Consider the following 24,062-nt stretch of genomic DNA (forward strand, 5'->3'; position numbering starts at 1 on the left):
GGGGAAGGAACAGTCTTAAAGCCGAGTCCTGAGTCGGAGAACTCGGTCTGGGAAGGCGGTTGTCAGGGAGCACCACACAGGTTGAGGAAGAAGACAGGGTCTGGAGGACTAGGAGTGAGCGTGCTGACAGCCTAGGGACAGCCACACTGTTTAACTTAGCATGCAGCTGTGTTGTTAGGTAGTGTTTCTGCCTCTCTTTAGACTTGGTGACTTTTCTTATAAGAGTCAGTACATTTTTCTGCTCACCACCCACTTTCCTGCCCCATAGAATGAACAGTCAGAGGCAGGTTTTATTTCGCTGAGTCAGCTGGGGACAGTCTGTTGAAGAGCTTTTCTTTTGTTGAGCTGAGTGTGAAGTCTCCGAGGAGGTAGCATGCCCCTCCCCCGCCCCCAGCAGGTGTCCTCTCTGCTGAAGCCCCCAGGTGGGACTTGAGGAACACAGAGACTGGAGCTCAGACGCCCCCTAGGAGGTGCTGTGGTTAGTGTGTAAGTCATCCCAGATCATGGAAAGAGTCACCGCCAGGGCATGGAGAGTGGGTGCGAGGACCCGAGGCTTCTGCCGTAGGGCTTACTCCCCGACACAGACCAGGGCGTTTTTTGTAAAGCTTTGTCTTGGGCAAATGGCAGTGGAGACACTGAGTCCCTCTAAGAGACGTTCAGGAGTCAGTCAGTACCTTCCTGATGAGTGTTTGGGTTGGACAAGGGAGTGAGCTGACCCTAAGGAGAGACTAGAATGCTTTCCTCTGGGGATTTCAGTCTGTGTTTACTGAACCGCTAAATACTATAAACACGGGTTTTCTGGGGTCTACGAAAAGCAGACGGGCTTTCTTGTGAGCCTGGGGCTGCCGGATTGGTTTAGGAGCAGCCTGCAGTGGCAACGCCTTCAAGTTGCTCCCTGCCCCGTGCCCCCACCTCTGTTCTTTATTGTCAGTGCTTTCCTTAGCCCCTCCTCACTTAACTGTCCCGTTCCCCCCCCTCCCCAAATAGACAGACACATGCACTGGTGTCCTTGGTGTTTGGTGTGCTTTGAAATGGAGTAAGCTTTATGTTTCATCTATCCGGAACAACCAAGGAATGAGATGACACAAATGTCTGGCTACTGTGGTTAACTAAGTCTCTGTAAACACTGTGGAGTCCCAACTCTCAAACCAGCACACTGTGAGCTAGTTTTATTTAACATGCACACCGTGGAGCCCGTTGATAACTTTGCTGGGCACTGTGGAATGCCAGGGAGGCTTTATAGCAGGGCCTACTTGCTTGTGCTTGCTCGGGTTCCTGTTACACATCCTTTTCTGTATCACAGTTGTTTGAGCTTTCTGGATAAATGAAAGCCTGCTGTATGATAAGAAGTTGACGCCGCACACCTGTATTAACATGCGGTCATCTCCTCTTGTTTTTGCAGAGAAAGTATGGACACAGACAAAGATGACCCTCACGGAAGGTACCATACCCTAGTGATTTGAACTTCAGCCATCTTGCGGCCATTCTCTTTGTACACTGAATGCAGGCTCAGGACTGTCCCTCCCCTGCACCCCCCCCCCCCCCAGTGTCTAGCATGGCTACTAACCAAGAAGCCTTGTGTGTCTGTAGAGAGGCAGCAGGGGTCTGGCGGGGAGAAAACAGAAACATGTAACTCTGCCAGCCATATCCAGGAGACTGAGCTGTCTCTCTTGCCCTCCCCTCCAGGTTAGACTATGCAGAACACCAGGGGAGGATCAAGAATGCACGGTAAGCGCTAAACAGTCTACTTTCAGTTGCTTGGCGAGCAGCCAAGAAGGCGCCATGTGCTGTTCCCAGTCTGTGGCGTTTCTCTCAGGCACCTCAGGGACTAAGGATGAGGCTGCAGGTTCCAGCCTCTTTAAGCTCCTCCTATATTGAACTAGCCTTGACTTGTTGCACATCTAACCTGGAGGAAGCCGTGAAGGTAGCAGGAAGGCATTCCAGGCTGTTCTCCCCAGCCTTCCCAGACGGCCTCTTCGGTACCCATTGGTCCTCCAGAAGACATCGGTTGAGATGCCGTTCCAAGGCAGGGCCTCACCTCTGACGGGGGCCTTTATTGTGCTACAGGGAGCATCTGAAGGCCAGATCTTGGGCACACCTGCTCCCTAGAGATCCAACTTGGTCCTTCTTGTCCCAGTCACACTTGCTGTTGGGTCTCCATGCTTCCCCGCCATCACTCCTGGGGTGAGTTGAGGTTGTATCATGGCACAAAGAACCAGCAAGCTGCAGACACTGGCTGACCTGAGACTTGTAGCTTCTCCCTTGCAGGCCAGCCTATGCAGGTGGCTCTGTGGTTCCGTGCCTACTTCTCCATTGGTGATGCTCCCTTATAGTCAGAAAACATCAAGTGCACATCTGTCAAGGAGATCTTATAGGGGAGTGTCCTTCTGCCTAAACAGGCAGCCAGTCCAGGGGTGGAGTATGATATGACATCATCCTAAGGAAGCTCAGGAAGAGACCAAGAATCTGTCACACCCAGGCAGGTCCTGCTTGATCCAAGAGGTGTTAGTGCTAATTACTTCCACTAGACCAGGTGATGGCCTCAGCAGGCCACACGCTGGGCTGCTCACAGGCTGCAGAGGCCCTTGCTGTGGGACCTGGGTACTTGGCTATGCAGAACCTCCTAGCTCCCCTCTTCCTCCTCCCATCACCACCCCAAAGCCTGGCCATGCAGAATCTAAAGAAAAGAACAATGAGGAAAAATATTCAACAGACAATTTAGTTTGTTCTAAAATGACAGTTGTCATAAGTTTTTCTTTTCTTTTTTTTGGTTTTTTGAGACAGGGTGCACACACACACACTCACTCACACACACATGCACACACACACACATAATTAAAAGATGGAGTAAGCATTAAAAACAAATAAATGAAAAAAAACCAAATCAACTACCTAATTCTGAGTTATTAATGAAACCATTTGGGGATGAGATAAAAGTCTAATTTGAAGCAGAATGTGGTGGCGCACACGCCTTTAATCCCAGCACTCAGGGAGGCAGAGGCAGGTGGATCTTTGTGAGTCGAGGCCAGCCTGGTCTACAAAGAGAGTCCAGGATGGTCAAGGCTACATAGAGAAACCCTGTCTCAAAAAAAAAAAAGAAGAAGAAGAAGAAGGTCTAGCCTGGCGTGGTGGCGCACACCTGTAATCCCAGCATTCAAGAGACAGAGGTAGGTGGATCTCTGTGAGTTCGAGGCCAGCCTGGTCTACAAAGCAAATTTAGGACAGCCAGTGCTACATAGAGAAACTCTACCTTTAAAACAAAACAAAACAAAAAACAAACAAACAAACAAAAAACCCCGAAAGTCTAATTTGCAGCGTTCTACAGAGAGATGTTCCATGTCAGAGAATGTCAGATGCGGCCGCAGCTCCTGTTTTTGTCAGTGCTCCTCAGTGCTGGCCATGTCTCAGGTGAAACCCTTCTCCTTCCCATGCCCAGGGAGGCCCACAGCCAGATCGAAAAGAGACGTCGGGACAAAATGAACAGTTTCATCGATGAGCTGGCTTCCTTGGTGCCAACATGCAACGCCATGTCCAGGAAGCTAGACAAGCTCACCGTGCTGAGGATGGCTGTTCAGCACATGAAAACATTGAGAGGTGAGGTCTCAGGCCTTACTGTCTCCATGCCGCCACCTGCAGATGTGACCACAAATGCCTGCACTGCCCCTGACACAAGTGGTGATTTCATTCCACATGTAACCCTAAGAGATACACCTGTACATCAGTGTCAGATAAGGGACCAAATCAAGTGATTAATGTGGTCAGTTAATTAATGTGATTAAGGTGCCTTGTTAGCACAGTAGGCAGCGTGCCAGTCTCATAATTAATGTGGTTAATGTGATCTAATAGGTGGGTATTAAGATGTAATTTGTACCCATATCTCCCCAGAGCACATAAGCATGTGAGCTCAGATCCCTCTGTCCGTACACACCTGGCTTCCTGCCTACCAGGGAGGACACCTCTCACTGTCACCTCTGTGTCTTGATCCCACCCCTTACAGTGACCAAAATCAGAACTGTAGGAGCACATGGCAAGGCAGGGAAGAGCCTCTGACTTAAGAGGAAACTTGTCCTGATTCCTCTGATGAGTGAGTCACAGGTAGATAGTTTTTATCATCAGAAGTGAACATTGATGATATTTTCATCTTCTTGGAATTTTCCCGAACTAGATTGACTCTTTGTGAGGGAGGCAGTATTTTCCTTCTTTCCTAAGTGTGGGGAGGGTGAGAAAACAGAGGCAGGAAAGTGGAAGCAACTTAGCAGAACTGCAGGAGGAATCTAAATATGTCACCCATTCTGGTGAATGTCGTTCCTGGAATTTTCCAGGGAGTCTTGGGCGTTAGGACAAAATTGGGCAGGGAGCTTGGCCCCCATGTGGCCTGCATGGTGAGAGGCTACACCTGTAGCTGTGTAAGGCCACTAGAAATAAGAAGTTGCTCTTGTTCTGACTTTTGATCCCTATTCAGAAATATAGAAATGCTGAAGCTCGCACTTGAAGCATGGCATTGGAAACGTGACGTTGGTGAAGAAGAGATGGGTTATAGTTAATTGCTTGTTAGCAGGTTCATAGATGTCCTCTGAAAGACTCCACCCAGCGGGGGATCAAAGCAGATGCAGAGACTCACAGCCAGACTTTGGAGTGGAGCGCAGGGAGTCTAATGGAAGAGTTGGGGAATAGAAGGACCTGGAGGGGACAGGAGCTCCACAAGGAGACCAGTGGAGCCAACAGATCTGCGGCTGGGGTGGGGTGGGGAAGTGGGAGGGAGTGGGGGGGTGGAGGTGCTGCAGAAACTGATGCGCAGTGAGGACCTAGACCCCCTGCTCAGATGTAGTCAACAGGCAGGCAGCACAGTCTCCTTGTGGGTCCCGCAATACGGGGAGGGGGGATGCCTCTGACATGGACTCTAGTGCCCACTTGTAGAGCACTTTCCCCTGGCGGGGCAGCCTCACTAGGTCACAGAGGAAGGGGATACAGGCTCTCCAGATGAGGCTTGATAGGCTGGAGTCAGATGATAGGGGAGGAGGGCTCCCTCTTTCTGAGGACTAGAGGTTGGGAGATGAGGGAGGGGGAAATCGGGACATAAAGTGAATAAATTAAAAATTAAAAAAAAAAAGTAAAAAAAGTTAACAAATTGGATGGAAATTTCAAGGGAATTACTAGTTGACATTAAGGGCATCCTTCCCCATGGTGCCTGGTTTATTACAGGTGGGCTTCATCAGAGCCCTTCTCTGGACCACTCTGTGTGCTCCATTCATTCGCAGCTGGCACTTAGCTTTGCTGAGCTATTGCTTTGGAGAATTTCAGATCAAGAGCCTTTTAAGTCTGGTCCCCTTAGCCCTGGGGTTGAGCTGTGTGTATGAGAGTGACCTGTCCCCCTGGTTGCCAAGCGTATTAACCTGCCCAGGGATGTGGACCCAGGACCTGCCATCTTAAACGATTTCTCTGAACCCGTGAAGTGGTGACAGAATGGGGACGGCCTGTTCGTGCTGGTCCTCGGAACCTTCCTGGGAGGCTCTAGAGCTGTGCTTTTTTTTGTGGGGTTTTGTTTGTTTGTTTTTGTTTTTTTTAAGACAGAGTCTCACTGTGTAGCTCTGGCTAGCTGAAAACTCACTATGTAGACCAGGCTGACCTCAATCTCGGAGATCTGCCTATCTCTGTCTCCTGAATGCTGGGGTTGAAGGTGTGAGCCATCATGGCTGTTTTCCAGAAACTGAGAGTCTTTCGTGCACAGCAGTGTTCTCTTTTCAATGAGAGTCTTCTTTGACACCAGAGGATACTGTCTCAAGCCAAATCCATCATGTTTTGGGGAAGGTGGGGAAAGGGGGTAGGGAGAGCTGGCTCCCAGGGGTAGGGAGGGGGTAGGGAGAGCTGGCTCCCAGGGCTAGGTTCAGCCCAGATTGCAGGCAGGGGAGCACATGAACTGCCCAAGTAGAAGAATCTACAGACTCTTTCTTTTTCTTCCTAAGGTGCCACGAACCCATACACAGAAGCAAACTACAAGCCAACATTTCTATCCGATGATGAACTGAAACACCTCATTCTCAGGGTATGTGGCAGTCACGGGGATCCCTTTACACAACATTGCCTTCTTAGAAAGTACAGCTTGAGGGAGCCTGCACCTCAACACTGATGTTTCCTGGGCCCACTTCCTCTCTCCTCTGCCCCCCCCCCACTTTATCTTGTTTTTAGATATATTTCACATTCCTTTCATGAAACTAGCCACCTACCTGTCATGTCACCTCACTTAGGCAAAGAAGGGAATGTCTGTGGTCGTGTGAGTGTAAGCCAGAAAAGGATTTTGTTAAAAGTGGGGTTGAGGGGCTGGAGAGATGGCTCAGTGGTTCAAGAGCATTTGTTTGTTGTAGAAGACCCAGGTTTGATTCCCAGCACTCACATGGCAGTTGACAACCATCTGTTATCCCAAGGGATCTGATGTTCTCTTCTGGCCTCCCCAGACACCAGGCACACATGGTACACAACACACACACACACACACACACACACACACACACACACACACACACACACACACACACAACCCTCATACATATAAAATAAAATAAATTCATTAAAAAGGAGGGTGATGAGCTAAGAATCAGAGGGGGTCGATTCCAGCAGTGGGTGAGAACCTAACCGTTGGCACAGAGGCTCCAGCTACATCTTCACACCAGCGCCCATCCAGACACCAAAGCTGCCGAGGAGGAGGCACGAAGGGCTGTGCTCCCACCTGCTTGGCCTGTGCTCTCTGTCTGCATAGCTCTCTGCAGAGAGCCAGCCGGGCTGGCACCACAGGAACTTGTAGCTTCCATGCTACTGGGCAGAGTAAGAAGAACTAAGAAACCGAAAGAGAAAAAACTGCACCCAGAAGCACGGTATAAACAGAGAAAATAGAAAACTGGAAATAAGAGTTAGAATACCCACCCTTACCCCCACACAACCAGGGCCAACCTCGCCTGCCTGTAGGGCTGCAGCTGAAGTTCTCAACGCTCAGGACAGCTCACACCGCTTTTCTGTCCACCTTGCTGCCAGGCACGTTGTACTGGCCTGTCGGCTCAGGGTGCGCTGCTTGAGTCAGAAGGTTTCCACTGCAGGGAACAGACCTGATGGTAGACAGGATTCCGTGTCTCGTGCGACTGGTTGTGAGTGGCCCTGTGGGGTTGCTGAGGTGGCTCTGGACATCTGCAGGGTCCAAGCTCTCCCTCTTTGCTCGCACAGTTGGCTAAGTGAGCACACTGGCTGATTTGGTCCATATAGCAGAGGCTGTGCTAGGTCTGAGTAGTCAGTAGACGTCCATGTTAACTTATCCTGCTTCTCCAACATGTTGCTGGCTGTGACCTGATGCCCAATCCTGGTATGCACTTGCTAAGACCTTGCATCAACAGATGGCAGATTCCACTCACACGATATTTATGTTATTTTAGTTTTCAGTGGGCAGGGTAATAGGAGCCTTATCCCCCCGTTTCTCACTAGATCCTTTCTCCATCTTTTACTTTCATGCCATCTATACACGTAGACATGTCTATGTATTTTAAATCTGTATTCCATGTAGGAGAGAAAACATATTTGTCTTTTTTAGTCTGGTCCTAATAATGACTTAATTTTAGTCTCTTTACAGCTGAATAAAAGATTCCATTATGAGACATGTACACAAACACACACACACACACGCACGCGCGCACACACACACACACACACACACACACACACACACACACACACGCGCGCGCGCGCGCACACACACACACACACACACACACACACTTTCCCCCTTTATCCATTCTATGCGTTTCTCAATCAATGTCTGGGCTGATTCAGACAATGCTACAGTAAATTAACAGTGGTCTTCGACCCTCTGTGACCAGTGCAATCTGTCTTTCCCATGTGCCTTTACTAAGGGTCTTTATTCTAGCCCAGGCTGTCCTGGAACTCCCTATGTAGCACAGGCTGACCTCAAATACCTGTAGTCCTCTTAGGCCTCAGTGTCCTGGGTGCTGGGATTCTAGACCTGGGCCACCATGCCTGCCTTTTAGAATCTCTCAACAAAGTGTGCGGGTCAGTTGACCCGACCAGCGTATGAGGTCCAGATACTTGCCTGCAGTTTGAACTCTAGACTGACTCTGTCCCATCACTTGCTTACTAGCAACCGTGTCCCCTGAAAAGGGGCCAGTCTGGCTGTCCGCCTGGCCTTCGATACTGACAGTGTTCTCACAAAGCTGTGCTCCCAGCTGTCCCCCGGGCCCAGCTCCTTTGCTTGGCTGTCTGCTTTACAGAGTGCAGCACCGTTTGGAGCCTGCAGTGCTGACCGCATCCATGTTGCTTCTGCCACACTTTGCTCAAGCCACAGACAGGGTCAAGCCTGACTCTGCCCAGCATTCCCAGCAGGCTGTCAAGTCCCTTTCTTCCCAGGCACCTTTCTTGCCACATTACCACCTTAGTGAAAACCCTGAAAGCACTTCTCCTGTGAGATGGGACTGTCTGCAAGGCAAATGAGGAAGTTATTAATATCCATTTTTTGACATAATGAGGCTCCCAGCAGATGGTGCCAGGAAGGCTACTTCCCCCACGCTGTCATCCTTCACCCTGCCAGCTGAGGGACCTGAGCTTCCGTCCTGTGGCTGGTGGCTTGACAGCTTCTCATATTGAATGATTCTGCCTACCTTGTGCTCACCTTTTCCATCCTAGGACGGTTGCCTGTGTTGGCCTTTTACATTCGGGGACTTGAATTCATGCCCCAGTTCTTTGAATTAAACTATATTCCAAAAGGTCTTCTTTGTAAAAAGGACAGACTTTTTTTTTAAGAATTTGTCAAAGGCTCACAAATGTTACAGTAATTAGCAGTTGATCCCTGTTCTCTTCCTGTGACCGGTGCAAGCTGTCTTTCCTGTGTGCCTTTACTAAGGGTTTTATCCTAGCTCAGGCTGGCCTGGAACTCGCTGTGTAACCCAGGCTGACCTCAAATTCTTGCAGTCCGCTTAGGCCTCAGTCTCCTGGGTACGGGGATTCCGGACCTGAGCCACCATGCCTGGCTTTCAGACTCTCTCCAGACCCAGGGAGCAGAGTCTTAAGACCAAGTAAATGTGGGAGCACCGCTACCACATCGCCAACAAGGCTGGCCGATCCTAGAAAGTCAGTGGTAGGATTCCGACGTGTGCAGCCACAGGCAGCGAACCCCACCCTCTCTGTCGCCTGTCCGACGTGTGCGGCCACAGCCAGCGAACCCCACCCTCCCTGTCGCCTGTCTGCTCCAGTCTCTCCACCACATGTCTCTGACCTAGTCCTTGTTGGCACGTTAGTGCTCACCTGCACTTAAACTGAAGAAAGGGTATGAAGAATTTCAGGAGGCTTTGTTGTTGTTGTTTTCCGGGGGGAGGGGGGAGCGGCGGGGGATAGGGTTTCTCTGTGTAGCCTTGGCTGTCCTGAAACTTGTTCTGTAGGCCAGGCTGGCCTCAAACTCACTGAGATCCTCCTGCCTCTGCTGGGATTAAAGGTGTGCTGAGGCAGTCCCTCCCCCCCCCCACCTCCACCCCCCCCACTCCTGAGGAAGTGCTACTTGAACCCAGGGCCTTGAGCCTGCCAGGCGAGCGTCTCATCACCACTATTGCTTTGTTTCTCTTACAGCACAGATAGCTTAGCTTGCATGAAGAAGTAAATGGTTGAGGGCAGTATTTCCTGAACCTGAGGACATTGGCAGCTTGTGTGTTGGGTGAGGGAGCTGTTTAAAGGAACACAAGTGACCCACCTTCCTGTCAGGCCATCAGCAAAAGTGAAAAAGCCAACGTGACCCCACTCTAGACAGTAAAGCTGGAAGGCCTGGAGCCGTCCCGATAAATGAGGGTGTTTAAATTCAGGACAGATGGCGGCTGAGGTACCAAAGACAGAATTCTGATCTAACCGGTCCTCGCAGACTCAGGTTCTGTGTTCTCCACAGTGGTTGCTCGGGTTTCATTTCTGTCTCTGTGTTAAAATACCCTGGCAAGAAACAACATATATGAGCACGGGCTTGCATGGCTCACACGGCCATCATGACAGGGAAGTCCAGCAGACACATCTGCCGTCGAGATGCGTGCTCATGTGCCCGCTTCCTCTCAGCTTTGCTCCTCTCTTACACTGTTGAGGGAGCGGTGCTGCTCACACTTGGCTGAGTCCTCCTGCACCAAGTAAGAGTCAGGACAGTCCACCACAGAAATGCCCACAGGCCAATCGGATCGGATCTAGATGATTCCTCCTTAAAACTCTTCCTGGGTGGTGCTAGGCTGTGTCAAGTTGCGAGCTGAACTTAGGCAACACATAGGGACTGTAATTCGAGCAATGGAAGGTAATGTTTCTGGCCTGTCATACAACCAGAAGATTAAGCTGAGTTTGTTCTGAAACAGATTCTCTGAGTGGCCTTTTCTCTCTGAGCATTGGATGGCACGGCACGCAGAGCCATGTGGAAGGGAGTCTCATGGGTCTCTTGTAGTACTGGCTCCGGGCACCCTCCTCTGCCACCACCAGTGAAGGTGTCAGTGTGTGACCCTAATTTACTTTCAGATCACGTGTCCTGACCTGTGATAAATTGATTATCCATTTCTCCTGATTAGGCAGCAGACGGATTTTTGTTTGTCGTAGGATGTGACCGAGGGAAGATTCTCTTTGTCTCTGAGTCTGTCTTCAAGATCCTCAACTATAGCCAGGTAATGGCGAGCTCCTGGGAGCGGTGGGCACCCCATGGTAGTTAGGAACAGCACCCAGTGTTTCAGACGGGTTAAAGTCTATGGGTCACGTACGAAATCCTTCTTCTAAAACTTCTTAACTTCTTAACAGAGAAACGCATTTAAACTTAGGAAGAATCTTACCGTGCCCTGTATTTCCCCCAACTGGAATGTCTGACTCTGCCCAACGGACAGCTTAAGTTTTCTTCTTGCTACAAAGTGAAGATCCCACATCTGTGGGCTAGGAGTGGGGGGCGAAGCTGTCTGAAAGGGGAGGGAGAGGTAGACAGTAACTCAACACCCCAGAGTAAGAATCTTAGAAACCCAACCCGCAACACCCCTCCTCCCTTTACCTGTGCAGTCCAGGATCTCAGTCAGGGAACCATGCCTGGCGGAGTGGATGGATGGGTCTGGCCACATCAAACAGCAATTGAGATGACACCCCCCACCCCGCCCCACCCCCAGCACGCCCAGAATCCCATCTCCCAGGGGATTCTACAGTCTGTTAACATTAACTGTCGCACACAATTTTTTTGGATTGCTTGTGGGATTAAATAAGAGGAACATATGAAAGCTTCTAGAATAGTCACTTCACCTATTATGTCCTCAGAATATGTGTTAATTCATTTTCTCATTTACATCTTGGTAGTTGCTCGGAAGCCTGGTAGGCAGAAGATTTTAATCGAAATGGCATTTCTATAAATGAGAATTTATGTAAATTCAGCTTTTCCAAGATGTTTTTGCTTTTTTATTTTTCTTCTCTGGGCACTCATAAAGGGAAGCCTGTTACTCTGTGTGCAGAAGCAGGGGCAAAGGCACACAAAGATACGACTTGACTAGTTGGGCACTTGCCCTAGTACTCCTTGGTGGCTCACTTAGGAAGGTCATGAATTTGAATAGAGTCCCAGGCATGGTGGGTCTACACAGGGACATGCTATGTCGAAACAAACAATATCTCCTCAAAAATGAACAAAGGGGCTTAATGTCAGAGTGAAAGGTAGATCACTCTCTGTAGGTTTTGCTTTTAATGTCTGCTGGGAATCCATGGGTGTTGGACCTGTGTCTGTTCCTGGTGTCTGTCCAGGCAAAGGACTAGCTGTGTGTGCAGGATCACATACTGCTTGATGCCCAGGCTTAAGAATGCAGAATATAGCCTGGGCTATGAGCCTGTGCGTGCTGCTGGTCTTCCCCCATTAGTACTGACTCATCCATTCACGTTTCATCCCCACAGAACGACCTCATCGGCCAGAGCTTGTTTGACTACCTGCATCCTAAAGACATTGCCAAAGTCAAAGAGCAGCTGTCTTCCTCAGACACTGCGCCCCGGGAGCGACTCATTGACGCAAAGAGTGAGTGCAGGGGAGGCTGCCCAGGCTATCCCACACTACCTCAGCCTCCCTGCCTCTCTGCCATGTTTCTCCATGAGAGCTGCTTGCCTTGGCTAATGGACTTTTTCATGGTCACTTGGGTTTGTTAGCATTACAGTTTACCTAAAGGAGAGAGGTTTCAGTATCCAAACTTAGTAGAAGGAGGGACTATTTGACTTGATTCTGTCTGATTTCTGGTCTTCCCCCCTTCCCCGCTCCCAGATTCTACAACTTTCTGGTAGCATGTTCCTGAGCTGAAAAGGCTCGTATTATCTTGTTCTCCCAGAACAAATCTTTCTCCATCTCCTTCTCCCTCTCTCTCCCCTCCCTTCCCTCTCCCCCCTGTTCCCTCCCTCCCCCCGTGAGTTGCACACATGTCACCTCAGAAGATAAACCAAAGAACACTTACAATGCCAGTGTTTCTGAGCTCCTCACAAGGCTGCCTTTTCCTCGGCAAACTAGGACCAGCGTTTCTCTGGCGCAGCCCTTGTTCCTCACAGCCACATATCCCGCCTCCAGCATTCACTAAGTGTGTGGCTGGGAGGAAGTTATTCACCTGTCTGCTTCAGTTTCCTCCTGTGAAACATACCTATTCCATTGGGTTGTTGAAAAGGTTGACAATGTTGACTTGCTACACAAAGACTGTGTCCAGCACGTGGCAGGTGTAGCACATCTGTTGGAGCCGCCTAGGCCCAGGCAAGTCTGGCATGATGGCTTTCTTGTTTCTCAGTTCTCCATGTTGCTTGCTGATGGAGGCAGTGTCAGAGAACTCCCCTCAGATCTTCACCTGTTCAGGAAGTTACACTTCTTCACTAAAGCACACATTGACCCTGGTACCAGTTGCCCTGCAGGATGGCTGCAGCAACTTCCAGTGACCAAAGGACAAAAAGATGAATGGCATTTTAGCCTTGGGGCTCTCACCACATAGTCAGGAGACAGCAACACCCTTCACGATAGTTGCAGCAACAGCAGTAGCAGCCAGGCATGGAGTGTGGGTAAATGTCGCATGGCTGTGAGGGCAGGCACCACGGAGTCTGTGGCAGCTGAGGTGCGTTTGAAAAGATGAGTTAATGTGTGTCAGGAGGAAAAGGGAGGTGAGCAGGGGAAATGATGTGAGGACAGGTGCCTATGTGGAGCCCCATAGCCTGTGTGTTGCCATGACAGCAGGATGTACAGGCAAAGAGGTACAGTGAAGGGCTCTGGACCAATGTGGCAGGCTTGGGTTGGCATTCTAGAGAAGTTAGCAAAGCCCGTGTGGGAAAGGCATTGGGGAGAGGACCCCTGGGCAGTAGCCACCACTGGGCATGGCTGCGGTGCTCCCCCAGTGGTGCCTGTAGTCCCGGCTTCCACACTGATGAGCAGTGTAAGCAGGCACGTGTGTCAGCGTCGCCCAGGATCTCCTGGTAGCCTTGCTCTACCTGCAGCCCAGCGCAGCAGAACAAAATGGTAGCTTGGTATACTGCTTTCCTACTGTGCCTGAGGCCCAGGGTTCCATCCACAGGGTCTAGTTTTGGGGTCAGGCTAGCCACATGATTCAAAAGTAAGAATAAATGCAAAGCTAACTGTAATATCTTACCTAGCACAATGGATCTAAAAGATTATCTTGAATGTAATTATTTCAAAAGATTTCAAAATTTTTAACTTTTTCTTGGGGCAGAGGGTGCTGTCTCTGAAGCTCTGCTTGTACTTCACTCACAGCCCTTCTCAGTTCAGACGAGCTGTTTTCCATGTTCAGTGGCAGCACGGAGCTGGTGGTCGTCACAGGGAGCACACTTCTAGAACAGGCTTGATGAGTCAGCAGGCCCCAAGGGATTCTGACTCCAGTCGGGCTGAAATTTTAAGGCAATCCTGTGCATCCTTTGGCTGGGAAGCAGGTGTCAGCCAGTTGCTTACGTCTCCCCGCTGTCCCCCTCTCTTGGTGTACCTCTGTTTCCCTCTCTTTTTCCGCTCCTGTTGGGCAGGAACGCTTTGCTGTGTTTCTTTCCGTCCCCCGGCCTGCCCATGCCACCTGTGCTATTGCACTTGCTGGCCATCTGTAAACGGGCCCACAGAGAGAACAGTGAGGCAGCAAAGGCTGTGTTTGAGGTCACGTTGCCCCTCCTGACAGGCAGCTCTGCCCTTGTTTCACCACATTTTGTGTTGGTTTGCAGCTGGACTTCCGGTTAAAACAGATATAACCCCTGGGCCTTCCCGGTTGTGCTCTGGAGCTCGCCGCTCTTTCTTCTGTAGGATGAAGTGCAACAGGCCTTCCGTAAAGGTGGAAGACAAGGACTTCGCCTCTACCTGCTCAAAGAAGAAAGGTACAGTTAGCAGCCCTTGCCCGTCCTGGCCTCACCTGTGTCAGGGCTTTTCAGCTGGCCAAGAGCATCAGCTCCCCAGCCTGCAGCCAGGCCTCCTCTCACCTTATAGCCTTGGGCAGCTGGGATGGAGGATGGGGAGCCACAGAGCCCTGATGCGTTGCCATGGGGACAGGTTTGTGAATAGGCTTTCTGTGCTTAACTTCCATTTATCCTGATGTGGCTTGGAAAAGAGCACACAGAGCCACAGTTCTGTCTCCTGAGCACCGGCCCTTCTAGAATCCTCCTGGCCAGTTTCCCCAGTGACCTCATGTCCTAAACGTGTCGCGCTTCATGGGTCTTGCTTCTTGCAGAGTTCTCTCCTGGCCCTCCTCTCTGTCCTGGGGCGGCTCCCCTCTGTCTACACTGATGTACTTATAGATAACACCACCCACATGTCAAAAACTCCTGAGTTTACACTTCTAGCTCGGCATCTATTTTGAATTCCAAGTACTTCCTAGTAAGCTTCAGGGGCGTCTCCAGAGTAGCCTCTGGGGCCCCAACCTATACCACCTGCTCATATCACTAAAGGGTATCTAGTTATGTCCAGATATAACCAGAGGGTTTTTTAAAAAATATTTTGTTTATTTTTATTTTATGTATGAGTATTTTGTTTGTGTGCAATGTCAGTGTACCATGTGCTGCCTGGTACCCACAGAGGCCAGAAGATGGCATTGGATCCCCTAGAACTGGAGTTACAGATACTTGTAAGCCACCATATGGGTCCTTATAACCAAACCCCAGTCTTCTGAAAGGCCAGCAAGTGCGCACACTCTCTATTTCTCCACGGCCCCCGTCCCCCGTTCCCCCCCGCCCCCCCACTCTCTCTCTCCCTCTCTGTATATATAAATACAGGTTTACTGGGAGCAGCTCTTGCTCACCATGCATGGGGACAAGCAGTGAGGTGGGCAGTGGGGGAGGGGGGTTGTGCGGGGGTGGGGTTGGGGGAGACTTAACCACCAAGTTGTTTATCCAGTACCCAGTCATGGAACCAGAGATTTTAGGAGAGCTGAGTCCCCGGCAGCCACAATGAGCTAGGCTAGGTCACGTGTCAGAGAGACAGGTGAGGGTGACAAGCAGAGAGAGATGTCTTCCCTGTGGCCATACTGGGAAGAGGAGCAAATAAAGGGGTGCAGTGTCCCAGAATCTGTGTGTTGGGGAACTGACTTGTGCTGTAGGATCAAATAGAGGAAGAATTGGAGCAAGGGGCAAACCCCGTTACAGTTGTGGTCTGGGCGTATCTGGGTGAGCACTGTCCTACACCATGGGCCAAGTCTGTGCTAACTGTGATGTGAAGATGCAGGGAAGATTGGGTAGACAGTCCCTTCTGCTCCAGGGTGCAGTCTTGCCCGTATGGGGAGCTTCCCTCATTTGGGGTTGACCGTTCCCCTAGCGTTTGTCCTGACACCCACGGTGACGCAGGCTCAGGGCAGTGGTTTACCTTTGTGCCTTCAGCCAAAGTAAAGGAGGCAACACAAACGGAAGGCAGGGAGAGGCCAGCTGACGCCCTGCCTTGTTACTGACGTGCCCGGCTTGATGTGGGAGTGCTAGGAAAAGGATACGCCACCCGGGCAAGTGTTCTTATCCAGTGAGCCACCTACCCAGTCTGCAGTCTCCACGTCTGCACCTTTGTTCGCCAGCGCACTTTAAAGACACACCCCAGCCCCTGGCCAGCACTCACACTCTAACCTCCAGCACTGGCCATGGGGAGCCCTGTCCCTGGCTTGTCTGTCCCTCTCGGCCATGCTTTATGTGACGCCCCTGGTATATGGGCTCTGCTAAGCAAAGGTGACCCTGGACCACTTCTGTCTGCTCCACCTCTGTCTGTGACTCCTTCTGGAGAGTGAGGCCTCTTTCATTTTGTTCACCTTTTGAGAGTGCATCCCACTGCCAAGCCGGCCCTGACACTCACCATGGCCTTTTGCTTTCCAGCAGATCGGAAAAGCTTCTGCACAATCCACAGCACAGGCTACCTGAAGAGCTGGCCACCCACAAAGATGGGGCTGGACGAAGACAACGAGCCGGACAACGAGGGCTGTAACCTCAGCTGCCTCGTCGCCATCGGGCGACTACATTCGCATGTGGTTCCACAACCAGTGAACGGGGAAATAAGGGTGAAATCTATGGAGTATGTTTCTCGGCACGCAATAGATGGGAAATTTGTTTTTGTAGATCAGAGGTAAGACTCTACAGCTCACCCTTCAGCAATGCAGTAGAGCATCGATCCCTTGCCGGGGTGGGGGGGTGGGTGGGGGTCTGGGGGCTGGGTAGGAGAGTGGGGGCTGGGGGCTGTTGAATGACCCTTTCACAGGGGCTGCGTATCAGATATCCTGATATTTACATTACGCTCATAACAGTAGCAAAATTACAGTTATAAAATAGCAAGAAAATAATGTTATGGTTGGGGATCACTGTATTATGTGCGAGGGACTGTATTAAAGGGTTGCAGCGTTAGGAGGGCTGAGAAGCACTGCAGCAGAGGCGTTCAGCCCTAAGCTGAGAAGCTGAGAAGCCTGACTGGGTCATCAGCTGCCTTTTCTAAGCGAACACTATTCTTGATGAGCGTGTAGCTCAGCTGGTGGAGCGTCAGCCTCACACGCTCAGGCCTTGGTCTCCATTCCCAGCACCTTATGCAGCTGCTGTGGTGGTTTACACCTCAGTCCCAGTGCTTGGGTGGTAGACGCGGAGGGTCACAAGTCCAGGGTCCTTGTCCTCTGTACAGTGAACTTAGGACAGCCTTGCCTTACATAAGACCTTGTCTTAAGTAATAAGATCAATAAGAATAATCTTTCCTAACACTTGAGGCAAATGACTCTAGGCCTCACCTACCCTCTTACCGATACCTCGTCTCCGACTGCACATTTCTACCTAGAGCAAGGGAAGTGAGAATGTTCTCTGCTAAGACCCAGATTTTTCTCTGTATTCTTTGATACGTAGTGACAGTTAAGTGGGTGATTTGAAACCCAGTTCTGAAAGAAAACAGAAATATGACCTACAGCTATGAACTGTTCCAGGGTCATGACACTGAGTGGGATATAAGACCTAGAAACAGTTATTTAGACCCGAACTTTCCAGTAGATTGGTCAGGGTGGACTTGTCTGTGTATTTAAATTTGGATGTAATTAATTAAAACCAAACCTTGAGTTTCTCAGAGCACTTGATGTGTGGTTGGCAGTACACACACTGCACTGCTTTAGAAAGCTCTGTGGAACAGCACTGTCCTTGTCCAACCTCTTTCTATCTTACAGATGAGGTCTAGCCTGCCGATTAGCTCCTGCTGGACTCAGAGCTAATTGGTGCTAGATCTAGGCTGTGACCTGAATGTCCCAAATTCACTCTGCTGCTGCTGCCTCTGCTAGGAATATTCACAGAGTAATAGCTAGCTACTAGAGACAGCCACAAGACACCGGGAGAGTGGGCACCCACTTTTTAGGGCTTCTGTGGTCCCAGCTGCAGGAGCCTCTAGGCTTTATCTATCCCTAATATAAGTAAGCAGTCAAACAAGAACAGCCCTGCCCTGGAATTTAGATTTCTGTTTTATTTTTACCCGAATAATAGGGTTGTCATTTACAAACCTTCTGAAATTTGATTTCTGACCAAAGGCCCTTAAGTTGTCTTTGCTTTGTTTTGCTCTGTTTTTTAATAACCCTGATTCAAATCGGAAGGCTGGGAGGGATGGGCACCCGCATAGTAAGTCCTCGGGAAGTCACCTAGCTTGTTGTGCCTTCTTTGACCTTGTTCTCCTAGAGGCTGTGGTGGGGAGAAGTGGGCTGCTCACCCTCGAGTTGCATCATTGCTCACCCCAGGAATGGCCTTTCGTTATTTAAAAAGGCCTCGTTCTCTCTTAGGGCGACGGCTATTTTGGCATATCTACCACAGGAACTTCTAGGCACATCATGTTATGAGTATTTTCATCAAGATGACATAGGACATCTTGCAGAATGTCACAGGCAAGGTAAGCTGGGCCACAGGAGGGGTCTGATGTTCTAAAGTGTGCCCTGCTTTCTACTCTGGCTCAGTTGCCCTCCCAGAGAAAAGTGCCCCTACTGTGTGAGAGTCAGCCAGCCAGAACTCTGCAGGCCAAAACATGTGAGAGGAGAAAGGGCTGTTAGCTCCTGGAAGCATTTGTCCCTGCAGAGGCTCAGCCCCTACTCACTGCACCATGCTTTTCTCTGTAGACTGTGGAGGCAATCTCTTGAGTAGGATTCACTCCGAGCCTTTGTAGACTTAGTATGTCCTGGACTGATCTGATTTTCTTTCCATACTAGGCTGCACTGCCTCCTGTATTTTCCTTGATTCATGGTGTCCCAAGTTTTATTTCTATTGTTGTAACAAAACACCCTGACAGGGGGCTGGGGAGATGGCTCAGAGGTTAAGAGCACTGTCTGTTCCTCCAAAGGTCCTGAGTTCAATTCCCAGCAACCACATGGTGGCTCACAGCCATCTATAATGAGATCTAGTGCCCTCTTCTGGCATGCGGGCAGAACACTGTATACATAATAAATAAATAAATCTTTAAAAAAAAAAAAACAAACCACCCTGACAAAAAAAGCAACTTAGGGGAGAGCGTTTATGTCCCCTCACAGTTCCAGGTTACACTCCGTTGCTCCAGGGATGTCACAGTGGCAGGAGCTTAAGGCAGCTGCTCGCACCACATATCATACGCACAGTCTGGAGCAGAGAAGAGTGTGTGCACAGTGCTCACCGCTTGCTTGCTGTCTCCTAGGGAATGGTGCTGCTCACAGTGGGCTGCGTCCATGTAAATTAACTTTAGTAAGACATTCTCTTAACAGACGTTGCCCAAAAGCCAGCCCAATTGAGACTCTCTCCCCAAGTGATTCCAGGTTGTATCAGGGTGACAGAGTTGACCCCCACAGCTAGCATGACCACATCCGCAGTGGCTCCCTTCCCTGGACTTACTCAGTTGCCTCAGACTCTCGTTTATGAAGACCGTCCATATTCACCACCCTCACGGCCTTGACTGTTGCTCAAGCACTTGCGCTTGTGAGTCTCCTGCTTCCTCCCACCCTGGTCCATCATCTGTAGCTATCTCATTTACTATTAAGTAGATCAAGCCTGATAATATCACGTCCCTGCTTAATGGGAAATTCTCATTTTTAAAAAAAATTTGCAATATTTAGACTCAAACCCAGCCACTTTTTAACATGGACCTGGTCCCAAACTTCCCACCTCCCACCTCCTGGCCCTCACTCAGTTCCTTGGTTTCACTTCCCAGGTTAGTTCCATCTGTGACCCTCTCACCTGCAGGCTAGGCCCTTGGCCTTGGCGTGGTTCTTTCCTGCTCTTGGCTAGTGTGATCAAGTAGCAAGGTCATTCCCCTCCCAAGGGCGGGAGTCGTACTCCACTTCTTTTTGTCTCTAATGCTTGGGACGTGCAAACTGCTCATGATGTTCACTTCTCAAAGGCTAAGATTTAAGCAGGTCAGTGGCCTCTGTTGACTCAGATCTCCTAACTTGGCCAAGGACTGTTCTGCACTTAGGTTGTCATAAGGAAGGAGCGAGGCTGGTGTAATGTCAGAGTTGACTGCTGCGCTCCTGAAAGCCTTTATTTTCATAGATTCTGGAAGGGGAGTGACAGGTTGAGAAATATACTGGAAGGCTATGAGTTAGGCCCTGGGGGCTGCCTGCTTTAAGAACGACGGCATGGGACCTGGTGACTCCTGTCAGGAAACAACAACAGCCATGCCTTCTCTGCACTTCCAGTGCTACAGACAAGAGAAAAGATCACGACTAATTGCTATAAGTTTAAGATCAAAGATGGTTCCTTCATCACACTACGAAGCCGATGGTTCAGTTTCATGAACCCGTGGACCAAGGAAGTAGAGTACATTGTCTCCACCAACACTGTTGTTTTGTGAGTATCTCCTGTGCGATGCGCCCTTGCTTCAAAGGGAGGGGCCTTGGGATCCTTACCTGGAACAGAGGGTACAGGCAATAGACAGCATCACTTGACTAGTGTCACATGATGGGAGGAAGCCAGGAAGGGTTGTTAACCAAGAACAGGCATTGGCCTTCCTCCCACGCCAGCCCCACTGGCAAGACTTGCTCCAGGAAATAGCCAGCCCTGGAAACCCTAACCCCAGCCCCACACATGGGCGTCCACTTCACTGGCGGAGGCGGGTATCACCTATGAGGGAAGGACTTACTTACATAGGTGCTAGCTCTCTCTCTGGCCTTGGTTGAGGATGGGTGGGTCTCTGTGGTTAGCAGGCTAGTCGCCTAAGTCTTGACAGACAGGCTACTCTGTCAAAGGCTTCTGCCACCCGCTAAGGGAGCACGGAGAAGGAAGAGCCTTCCTTTGCAAGATTTTTTTCTGTGCCTCCTTCACTCACCTGTGCACCTGTAGTTAGAGGCAGGCAGGACCTGGAGTTGGTGTGCTGTTGGCAGGTAGGAGAGAAAGTATTGTGTGGGGAGAGGGGTTAACATGGCCACGCCTACTAAGCTGTGTTGCATAGAAGTTAGGGAGGCAGCTGTGCGGTGGTGGTGCACACCATTAATCCCAGCACTTGGGAGGCAGAAGCAGGCAGGTCTCTGAACTTCAAGGCCAGCCTGTTGTACAGAGTAAGTTCTAGCTACACAGAGAAACCCTGGCTTGAAAAACCAAAAAGAAAGAAAAGAAAAGGGAATTAGGGCGGCACAGGCAGGCAGGGAGGCCAAAGGCCAGGGTGTTGTCAGTTGTGCTGTAGAACAGCGAGGAGACCTGTCCAGACACTCAGACAGACACTTCATTTTCTGGCCTGTCCAGGTCCCGAGTGGACACCGGACTCCTTGGCCAAGGTGAAAGGTGCATGGTTCTGAGCAAGCCTGACTCATGTTTCCTTATTGCTGGGATGTTCACAGAGCCAATGTCCTGGAAGGTGGGGACCCAAGCTTCCCGCAGCTAACAGCATCCCCCCACAGCATGGACAGCATGCTGCCCTCTGGAGAAGGTAACTATGTCCTGCTTGGGCACTGGGGCTTGCCGATGAGAGGCTGCACATGACCAGACATTCTCCCATCAGGAGTTCAGGGTGTCCTGTTGTCATGTTCTGTGGAGCAGACCTTGACATGATGTGCTGAGTCCCAGTGGGGAGAGAGGCTGCTGCCACCCTGCGATATTATGAATGTGCACGGCTCTTACTGGGGCCACCCAGACTCCTTCCTTGCTTCTCTGTGCTCTCCACTTTGATTCCTTGTTGCCCATAGGCCGTGGTTTGATCATGGGTGACTCCTTGACCCCTGTGTTTAGGAGGAAGTGCCTGTTGGCGCTGAGAACCTGGCATATCCAGTGGGCTCCTTCCATGTGGCTCAGCATTTGCTTGTACCATACTTGTCCTTCCTGGGCCACTTCCGCTTGTGTGGCTTCAGCCAGCCCCTTCTACTCGTGACTCCCACGCCCTCTTCCCTCTCAGACAGAACCACAGAGGCACTGAAGTAATGTCCGAAGCCCATCTTCTGCACTTCCTTCATCCTGTTGAAGCCAGAATCACTGGCTCCTCCCCTTACTCTGTGCAGTCTAGATACACCATTCTGTCCTTGTCCCTTAAGCTCAGCCATCGCCTCAGCACTGTCCCCTAACTTTAATCTCACTCTCTCAATCCCACACTCCACTCCACACAAGGCACAGCACAGCAAACATTCTGGTTAGCATCAGGCCACGAGAGCCACAGATGCCATTTTACTGCTGATGCCAGAAGGATTGTGGCGTCTAAGTAGCACATTGCCCTCCAACTTGTTAGAGCCACAAATGCCACCTCTGTGGTCACCTGTAGCACAGTAACATAGGTTGGTGGCCTAGGAGCAGCAGGCCACACCCGATAGCCTATAGTTTATATCCTGTAGGTCATTATGTCTAGGTTTGATTGCCATGACAAACTCAGCTATGGACACATTTCTCAGGCTGCATACCTGTCATTTAAGTGACAGAACTCCCTCTTGTGCTCTGTGGGGGTGGGGGAAGGACTTTTTGTAACTCACCTGGCACCCACTGCGTTTTCTGTGCTGAATCCCTTAGCCCTTGTCCCCTTGTGGACCCTGTCTGGTGTCAGCAGTACAGCACGAGCTGATGGCCATGTCTAAGCCAGTGTCAGGCTCATCCTGTAGTCATCTCCATGAACACCGTGCTGTGGGCTTCCAAGCCTCTGTCCTGCACACTGGCTCTGTGCCTGGGGTGCTTTCCTGTCTTTGCCACCCAGCAAGCTAATTTGTACTTACCTCTCAAGAAGGCTCAGCCCACCCCCCCCCCCTTGTCCAGGAAGCAGCACCTGCTTGGATGAATTGGGTGTCCTGTGCTTACCTGCCCAGCTCCTCACGCTTGGCTGTCTTGTCTCTAGCTGAAATTAGCTAGTTAATGTCAAAACTTTGGCCTTGGATGCTGCATAGAGTCTCAAGTATTCCCCTCCTAGAACTATTTTTCCTGACAAGGTAGAACCTTGATGTTCCACTTCAAGTGGACTGGGAGGTTTTCGTTTAACACACAACACCATTTCTTGCTCGTGTTTCTCCCTTCCTACTCTCAGATTCCTTTGTCGTAGGTGGCCCAAAGAGGACTCATCCCACTGTTCCAGGCATTCCAGGGGGAACCAGAGCTGGAGCAGGAAAAATAGGTCGCATGATTGCAGAGGAAATCATGGAAATCCACAGGTGAGTCTCCCCTTGGCTGCCCCTCCAGCCGGTGGCGCTCACCGTCCCCGCTCACCCTCCCAGGCGCTTCACAACGTATAGACACGCAATGGGCCATCATAGTTGGGCAGAATCTCACTGATGATCACCCAGGGATGCTGCTCTTACCACACAGGGCTGCTCTGTTCCTCTGCCCCAGTGCCTTAAATAAAGAAGCTAGACCGGACAGGACCCTCTTGAAGAAGCCCAGTTCCTAAGACTTTGACTGTATCCCACGGAGCTTCCTAGTAAGGATAGGTGTCCAGGGACATTACAGGGCTGCAGTAAGCTGCGAGCAGCCAGTGATTTGGACCTTAACAAAAATACTTCAAGCTACGTAGAGTCAATACTAGAGGCCAAGCAGCTTTCTTGGGAGGGAACCTCCTTTCTATGTGAAAAGGAACCCCAGTAGCTGCCTGGGGTTCAGTCCTGGGCCTGCAGGAAGTATGTTTCTCCAAAGGATCCTGTTAGGATTGAGATGTATAATAAACACTCAGAAACTTATCTTTAAACATAGTCATTGAGAGGGAAGCTGTTATTTGTAGGTCTGCCTGAGTCAGGAAGCTGGTAACCAGATACTTAATGGAGGATAGTTGTTGGAAAGCGGTAGGGAGCCTGGAAAGGCCAGTATTCTCCGTAGGCGCTGACTTGGTCTAGCCTGTGGCTCCAGTCCCCATGTGAGTAAGTTCTGCTCCAGTCTGTGGCGTGGTGGGCTTGGCTGCTTGCCTCTACCTGGAGGGAGATGAGGAGACAGAATGTATGGTCTGCTTCAGACCGGCCACTGCATAGCCCAGGCTCTGTGCAGAACCGTCAGAACATGGCCTCAGGGCCCTTCACCAGGATGATCTCAAAATCCTTGAGAGACATATTTTCTTTATGACAGTAGGACAAGTGGGGAATTGATGGATTGAGGTAAGGAAGGGTTTGAACTTGGTCTCAGCTAAAGTTTACAATAAAGGTAGGTGCTCCGGCTAGAAAATCAGGACTGTTCACTCTAGAGTGAGCTTGTGA

General features: G+C 50.4%; 1 protein-coding gene across 1 annotated transcript in view; it reads left to right on the forward strand.

Annotated features, from left to right (window-relative positions):
- Bmal1 (basic helix-loop-helix ARNT like 1) overlaps window positions 1–24,062 on the forward strand; it is a 48,330-nt gene that overhangs the window by 17,617 nt on the left and 6,651 nt on the right. Inside the window, exons 5-16 of the mRNA XM_051149251.1 lie at window positions 1,403–1,441; window positions 1,687–1,728; window positions 3,437–3,594; window positions 5,964–6,043; window positions 10,578–10,670; window positions 11,920–12,037; window positions 14,206–14,355; window positions 16,324–16,570; window positions 18,240–18,346; window positions 20,115–20,265; window positions 21,252–21,340; window positions 22,925–23,033. Of these exons, the coding sequence (XP_051005208.1) occupies window positions 1,403–1,441; window positions 1,687–1,728; window positions 3,437–3,594; window positions 5,964–6,043; window positions 10,578–10,670; window positions 11,920–12,037; window positions 14,206–14,355; window positions 16,324–16,570; window positions 18,240–18,346; window positions 20,115–20,265; window positions 21,252–21,340; window positions 22,925–23,033 (1,383 nt within the window). The remainder of the gene's footprint in view (window positions 1–1,402; window positions 1,442–1,686; window positions 1,729–3,436; window positions 3,595–5,963; window positions 6,044–10,577; window positions 10,671–11,919; window positions 12,038–14,205; window positions 14,356–16,323; window positions 16,571–18,239; window positions 18,347–20,114; window positions 20,266–21,251; window positions 21,341–22,924; window positions 23,034–24,062) is intronic.

The sequence above is a fragment of the Acomys russatus genome, chromosome 7 (assembly GCF_903995435.1).
Source record: "Acomys russatus chromosome 7, mAcoRus1.1, whole genome shotgun sequence".
NCBI lineage: Eukaryota > Metazoa > Chordata > Mammalia > Rodentia > Muridae > Acomys > Acomys russatus.